The 8264-nt window shown below is 39.8% G+C and overlaps 1 protein-coding gene across 1 annotated transcript; it reads right to left on the bottom strand.

Annotated features, from left to right (window-relative positions):
* Positions 1 to 524: 524 nt before the first annotated feature.
* On the bottom strand, positions 525 to 8062 carry LOC311272413 (sodium-dependent neutral amino acid transporter B(0)AT1-like; the record flags this gene model as incomplete). The annotated part of the gene is made up of 12 exons (XM_084378799.1): positions 525 to 734; positions 916 to 1078; positions 2445 to 2604; positions 2713 to 2917; positions 3030 to 3186; positions 3278 to 3406; positions 3490 to 3602; positions 4642 to 4752; positions 4860 to 5041; positions 5889 to 6026; positions 6608 to 6748; positions 7858 to 8062. The coding sequence occupies 12 exons, from the start codon at positions 8060 to 8062 to the stop codon at positions 525 to 527; spliced, it is 1914 nt and encodes a 637-aa protein (XP_084234925.1).
* Positions 8063 to 8264: the final 202 nt, after the last annotated feature.

Genomic DNA, 8264 nt, shown 5'->3' with positions numbered 1-8264 from the left:
AGTTAACAGCTGGTTAAGCTTAGCAGCTGAAGCAGGGACACACATTGTGATTTTTACGCTTCAGTTTTTTGTACAGATGATACAAATGAGATACAACATGTTAAAAAGTGAGGTTTAGAGGTCCTGGTAGGTGGATAAGCCTTTAAACACAACAGGCTAGCTGTTTAGCTTTGTTTCCAGTCTCTATGATGAGCTAAGCTAATTAACTGCCGGCTGTAGCTTCATATTTAGCACACATATGATTAATTTTTCCATCCAACTCTCAGCAAGATAGCGAATAAGTCCAACTACTAATTAAATATACAACATACACTTACACACAGGAAACAAACATAACAATAGTACTAAAAACAATTATTTTACAGAAAATAAATCCAAATTTGTAGTTTACTTGTCGTCACTGGTGTACTGGCGACCATTGTACAGGGAATGAGGAAGAAAAAGGCATCAGTATGATATACAAACAACAATAACTCTACAACTCTACATTAATTTAATCATCAAATATTCATATTTAAAGATACCTAAAACTTCATCTTTTCACCCATTTGTATTTTGGCAGAGATAGTGTCCACTGTGCTGTCACTGTAGCCCTTCTTCTTGCAGCATTTCATCTGGATGAATTTGTAGAGGAAGACCACTGGGATGGCTAGACTGGGAACTCCGGCCAGGATGAAGATGATGACATTGATCCAGGAAGGATACGGACGTGCATCAAGGGTGGGGAAGACCTCCTACGGCAAGAGTCAAAGAAAATGTTAGATTTTACAGCAATGAACGAGACTCAAGAGGTCTGAAATGACAAAGGATTGTTTTATAAGCATCAATGGGGACTTTTTCATAGAGGATTTCTACAATTATCAATAATATAAACATTTTTAAACATCTCATCCTAAAAGCTCATTACACACTTACCGCCTCTTGGTCCCAGACCAAATACGTGAGACTCTTGGTGACTTGGGTCACAAAGTAGAACACCAGGATAACCAGCATAATGACTGGACTGAGCACCCTCCATGTCACCTGCCAGAATATGTTGGGCTTGTGGCCAATCATAAACTCAATGTCCTTGTTAAACCTGTTGGGAAGCAATAAGAGGGAGACGTAAGGTCAGCTGAGTGTGCATGAAAGCATCCATAAAAGATGACCTTGTACTTTTATCTGATAAATAAAGCAGCCTGTAAGTTTGTGTGTGTGCTTAATATGGTCCTGCTGGACTGGAAGGAAATAAACCTCTTTGTTTCTGTAGTTAAAAAAAGACAGCCTTGTATCATAGAATATTTTCCATTTTTTAACACCTTTTATAACTCAACATTTACTGCTTTCATCAGCAGGAAAAGATATTTTCCACGTTATTCACCATTGTCTTGTTTTATCAGTAGATATGCTGTACTTGTGTATTATCTCTCCTGTGATGACTGACATTATCGTGGTTCTAAGGTCAGAGTACAGTGCTCCATTACTTCCTGTTTTTATTTTTCTTTCAGCAACTCTCGGCCTCATGCATGTGTGGCAATAACAAGATCAAGAGTCGCCCGACATGCTTACAGCTCCCTGATGCTGTTCAGTGGTGCTTTGAGCTAAACCTTTGTGTCAGCATGCTAATGTGCTCTCAATGCTGAAGTTTAGCAGGCACAATGTTTACCATGTTCATAAGTTAACGTTTCCTAATATGCACTATATATAATATATATATATATATTTATATATAATAATAAAACTGCTAGTTTGGCTAAAAAAGCCATCATCTTGGATACTCTGTAAGGCGATGGCAGAATTTTGCGCCATGGCCACCTGAGAGTGTCCCCTCTCCCCTTGTGAGCTGTTTATATTAGGTACTATTTTATTTTTTTTTTTTACTGTAAATCAATATTAAAAATACACTGATCAGGTATAACATTAAAAACACTGACAGGTGACGTGAATAACATTGATCATCTCATCACAATGCGATGTTCTGCTGGGAAACCTTGGGTGCTGGCATTCATGTGAATGCCACTTGACACGCACAACCCATCCAAACACTGTTGTGGACCAAGTACACCCCCTCATCACAACAACACTACCTGATGGCAGTGGCCCCCCAGCAGGACAATGTGCCCTGACACACTGCAAACACTGCTCAGGAACAGCTCGAGGAACACAATAAAGGGCCCAAGGTGTTGACCGCGCCTCCAAATTCCCCAGATCCCAATCTGATCGAGCATCTGTAAGAAGTGCTGGAGCAGGTCTGAGCAATGGAGGCCCCACCCCCCAACATACAGGACCCAGAGGATCCACTATAAAACGCCCTGGTGCCAGACACCACAGGACACCCTCAGAGGTCTTAAGTCCATGTCTTGACAGGTCAGAGCTGTTTTGGCTGCACAAGGGGAACCTTCACAATATTAGGCAGGTGGTCATAATGTTATGCCTGATCGGTGTAAGATGAAAGATAGACTCACCTGTCTGCACCATAGATGTAGATAACACTGATCATTTCACAGAATCCGATGACCAGAAGTGGAATTGAGCCAGCAAAGTTGTCAAAAAGAGCTAGCCAATAATTTCCAGAGCCCTGGGCAAATATGAGCCCCATCAAGCAAGATATTAAGCAAGTCAGACCTGGAAAAACATTACAAAAAATGTGGTTACACTCGTATCCAGCGATCAAATTTCCTTATCCGAACACGAACAAGCATTTCGTATTAAGTCGGAAATTCAGAAAATTACCACAGAAGACTTCTTTGGGCCAGCTTCGAGGCAACAGTCTGAGGTCCTGCAGAGGAACCACAACTCCCTCGATGTTACCAAACATAGTGGAGAGGCCGAGGCAGAACAGCATGACGAAGAAGAGGACAGCCCAGAGAGGAGAAACAGGCATCTTGATGATGGCTTCTGTGAACACGATGAAGGCCAGACCTGTTCCCTCCACACCCTGAAGGAGTACACACCAAATATGTTCCACCATTGACCCTCAGTGAGACTAACATCCTTAATAACAGATTAATTAACAGCAATAGTAAATTATCCAGATTTTATCTACTGACCTGACTGAGGAACTTGTTCATGTCACAGTGCTCTAGATTCAGTCCTTCAATGATACTTGGATTTGTGTGGTTGAGGTGGGCCAAAACGTCGTTGTAGTTGCTGTCTGTGATGTTGTTTTCAGCGTAGTCGAAGGCATTCATCAGCTTCAAGATGTTGCTGCAAAAAACACAGCGAGATGAGTTCAGTCCGATATAACTGAGTCCAAATGACTTTTTATGACTTGTCTTTTATGCAATTTAGAACTCACTCTCCCATGCAGTCATCAAAGTTCTGCGTGGCCCTGAAGCCGATGATGGAGTAGATAACCGTTGCGGAGTACACCGAGGTGCAGCCATTGATGATGGAGATGAGAACAGCGTCCTGCTCACAGTTGTTGCTACGAGGAAATTGCGATCGTGTGAGTAAAAATGTTCGGAAGGCTGTTCATTGTTTGACTGTGCGGTTTATGCAGTTACTCACTGAATAGAGTTGTAACTGGAGAAAGAGATGAGACCTCCAAAAGCCAAAGAGAAGGAGTAGAACACTTGAGCACCTGCATCCAACCAGGTTGTTGGATTCATTAACTCATCCACCTAAAAGAGTACGGAAAATAGGATGTGTTAACAGTAAAACTCGGACAAGATTCCGATGCAAGTTATCCCCCTATTGGGATGTATCTGCTCTTAAGACTGATAGTAAACACTCTGTTTCAGCCATTGTTAATAATTAATGTGGGAAGGTACTTTACACCATAGAAGGTCTCATCCTGCAGGTCAAAAAATAAAACAAGGAGTTTAAAGGGGAGCTATGTAGTTTTAAAATTTAAATTCAGACTCAGAATTTTAATAGTAACAATATAAATGACGTAATAATACAAACTCAGAAATACTTATTTTGCAATTTTGAGAAACTATGTATGTCTCAAAGACTTCTTTTTATGAAAAAAATATTTAATGAGTGAATCCCTTAAAATATGTAATTTTGTATGTTACAGTACAATCCACCGTAATTATGGATATTATGTCTTAGGTTGAAGTGTCTTATGTCAGACACTTCAGTAAAGTGTTCAGTAAATCGTTTACTTTTCACCACTTCCCGATTGATCCACAACTGAAAAGATGATGGATAGTGAAAATATGGAGGCACATCAGGCCGTACTTCAAGGTAGAACAGCATATATAACCCATTAGCTAAAGTTAGCATTCAACCACTTCTAAGCTAACAGTACTTTTTGATTACATTCAGTTCGTTTCACTTCCAGGCTCAAATAAAAGTGTCCAAGATGTGAGTTGATATTTTTTAATTAATTTACGCCTTTCCTATTGTATTAGTTAACACTATCAAATGGTAACGTTAGCTGGGTAGCTGTTGCCTGTCCGAAACTAATGGGTTATTTAATGTTTTTTTACCTTGAAATATGGCTGATGTCCCTTCAGATTTTCATTATGTATTGTCTTTACAGTTGCTCATCAATCAGGAAATGGTGAAATCATAACAATATGCTAAGAGGACTTGCAACCTATAAAAAAGCAGTGAGCCCTGAGGGTGATGTCAGAGGAAAATGAATACGTGAATACGGTCTACTGCTGTTAAATTGATAAATGTTGGTTGACGTGTTACATCAGTGCTTACATCTGGCGTGAAAAGGAACTTGATTCCCTCCATAGATCCTTTCAGAGTCAGTCCTCTGACCAGGAAGATAGTGAGGACCAAATACGGCAGAGTGGAGGTGATGTAGACAGCCTGAGAAATGACAAAATGGTAAAATGAGCCAAAGATGTATATTTGAACGTTCATATATGCTCCAAATCAGGCCACATCAGGTTACTCAGATGTAATGTGACTCAGACCTTTCCAGTTGTCTCGATCCCCCTGATGGTGCAAACGTAGAGCAGAGTCCAGGCAGATATCAGGGCCAGCACCATCCACCACTGCAGACCTCCGGACTCATCGATAGCTGTTGAAGTGTTCAGAGTCTCTCTGTACCAGAAGTAGTCAACAGTGCTGCTCCGAGCACACTCCTCCACCAAACCTGCAAAGGACGGATAAAGAGATGGCTTGAGGATTGCATTGCCGGTTCAAAAATGTACCTGTAACATGCTGATTGTGTGACTCCTGGTGTTGCTGCTTGTTTGCTAGGATTATCAAACTGTTAACATCAAAATTAAAATTAGCTGACTCCATGTTAGGTATAATGAGCACTGTTGAGAGAGGATCAAAAACTTGTTTTATTAATTTTTCAATATTTTATTCAGTCATCTAATCACCTTCATCTAATGTTCATGTCCGCTGTGTTATTGTATTAATAATAATAATAACAGACAGAAAAGAACTGGATCTCAAATTCAAAGGGATTGTTGTGACATTTATTTAATCATTCAATGTCATGGTAACTTTTTCACTGAGCTGGAGAATCAATGATTTTACTTAAGTACTTGACTTAAAACCTAAAATGTTTATGACATGGACTTATTTCATCACTGGAGTAAAGTGCAGTTAAGATAATCACTGACAAATGTATTTTGCATTAATGTGGGGCAAAGGATCTATCTATCTGTCTGTCTGTCTGTCTGTCTGTCTGTCTATCTATCTATTGATCTATTGACCAATCGATCTATCTATGACTTGAGTTGAGCCATAAGCTCCACCCCTACTGCTTCTTTACTCAAAGTTTATCCATATGGCAGTTATTATATTAATATTAATCCATATTAATGCTCCTCAGCGATACACCTGCCAAATGTAAAGTAGATCGGATGGCCTTTTCTCCAGATATTTGAAGGAGACGTGGAGATTCATTGCTTTAAGTTACTGTTAAGGGGATGGAAACCACAGACTCTGCAGATGTCTGACAGTTTTCATGATATATAAAGGCATACCTGTCCTGTTAGCGTTGAGGGGACACTGGCTCCAAGGCAGAGGACTCTGGAAGGAGTTGTAGAGGTACCACATGATCCAGGCCATGATGGTGTTGTAGTACATGCCCACCAACAGTGAGACAAACAAGGACGCGATACCTGTAACAAAATTAAACAAATAGTTTTGTGGTAATGCTCCTTAAAACAAGACTATGAGTCTTTAGCCATGCTATGCTAGCAGGTCTGTGAGGCTGTACTTGCAATTGTGATTTAGCCAAATGCTAACCATGCTAATGCTAACAAGCTCACAATGGCAATGCTAACATGCTGATGTTAAGCAGATATAACATTTACCATTTTCACCATCTTAGTTTAACACAGTGTTGCTTTTTAGAGCTGAACACAAAGTTAAGCTGAGACTGACGGGGTTTCCATTAGTGTTGCAGTTATTTGGTCATGGACTGAGCGAGGTGAGATTTTGACCTGATGATGGAGCTAGATGAAAAGAGATCACAAAATGTCATGCTGTTGGGGGCATGTCTGTACCAAAGCTTATGGCAATCCATCTTTTGTTTTGTTTACACGTCTCACTTAAGTAAAAAAGTGGACCACATGGTGGCACCAGAGGAAAACCCAGGAGATTCAAGTATATCCATCAGATTATTGATTGAGTATTTTGGTAGGGACTGAACTGGATATTTTTTTTCATCCCTTAATGTGCATGTTTTTCTTTTACCCACCAATTCCAGTCAGGCATGGGTTGATTGATCTCCACACTCCCACGCTGCCTTTCCTCAGGCGCTGACCAATGGCAAACTCCAGGTGCAGCAGTGGGATTCCCTCCAGGACCAGCAGGATAAGAAATGGGATCATAAACGCTCCTAGAGGTTCAACATTCACATAATGAGTTAACAGTGTAGGGAGTGATTGGCTTTACTCAACACTTTAATGAAGGTGAGTAAATATTCAAAGGTGAGCATAAAGACGCCAATAAACTGTAAAAGGATTGTAAATGTTTTATTACGCACACAAGGTACTATTTAAACCACGACTGTCTAAGACTTGGACATTCACTTTTGCATAATGTCAAAATAAGTAATTTCAGTAAAGTTCAGTATGAATAAGATTTGCCAGTTAAAGGACTGTTTTCAAGGGATTCTTGGTTCAGACTTTTAAGGTCCCAGTCTAAAAAAAACAGGCAGTTCTATCATTTTAGAGCTTGTCAAAGAGCAAAATCATCTATTGTATTAGAAATCTGTTGCTAAGACAGTCTGACTCTGAGTGTAGATATAAATATTGTGTCCGTGTAGTCAGTAAACATCTCAAGGCACTTTCAAAAATACATTAGTTTTGCGAAACTCAGGATACCCAGAAATTTTGAGAAACTATATATGTCTCAAAAAGTTCTTTATTTGAAAAAAATAAATAATTTCAATGAGTAAATCCCTTCAAATATGTTGATTTGTGTGATACAGAACAATTTTTGGTAATTATCGATGTTATGTCTTCGGTTTAATTTTGATTCAAAGTAGACTGATTTTTTAATGAACCTCTCCAGTTACTGAAAAGGGTTAAAGGGGCACTATGTAGTTTTGGAGACGAAATTCAAACTCTTCAAACAATTTTAAATATAAAATATTTTCCATAACTGAATAAACAAGCTGTTCTCAGAAGAAAATAAGGTCCCAGAACACTGTTTGAAGCTAGAAAGGTGGCAGGGTCTGCCACATGTAAACAAAGTAGAACAATATGAAATTATGTTGTCCTTTAAGGTCAGTTTGTTTATTCAGTTTATTTAGTGATGAAAACAAAGAGTTTGTTTATTTTGTTTGTTTAGGCATAAAAAAAAGATATTCTCTTCTGATTAAAATGTCTTCCCCAAAACTACAGAGTGCACCTTTAAAGATACATATTTTAGATCCCTTTAATAATTCTTACACACTGCTCATTCTCTTGGCTGTCATGTCTGTGTCATGTCATCCCAGCCTACCTCCTCCGTGGCTCTGACACAGGTAAGGGAACCTCCAGACGTTGCCAAGTCCCACACAAAAGCCCACACAGGTGAGCAGATACTGGGCTTTGTTGTCCCATTTGGGCCGGTCCCCTGCCTCTTCTGTCTCCATTCTCTCCAGGTCCGCATGGGAGGGGATCCGGTCATCCAGTCCTGGGTTTGGTATCTTCAGCTTCATCTTCATGGTGGCTTTGCTTACTTCACTTGAACTTGACAGAAATTGTAAAATATAGCCGTCGAGTCTTTTGATAAGTAGTAAACCTTCGAAGGGTTTGTGTCCTCTCTCAGTCTCCTCTGTGCACTGTCTCTCTCTGAGTCCTATAGCTCTTCTGTGTGTCCCGGGAGGGGGCACTGAGATATTTACTGTGAACTATGTCACTTCAACT

This window comes from Pagrus pagrus (genome assembly GCF_965226575.1).
Source record: "Pagrus pagrus genome assembly, chromosome: 17".
NCBI lineage: Eukaryota > Metazoa > Chordata > Actinopteri > Spariformes > Sparidae > Pagrus > Pagrus pagrus.
Note: the sequence above shows the minus strand (reverse complement) of the source record. Positions and strands in the feature narration are given on the sequence as shown.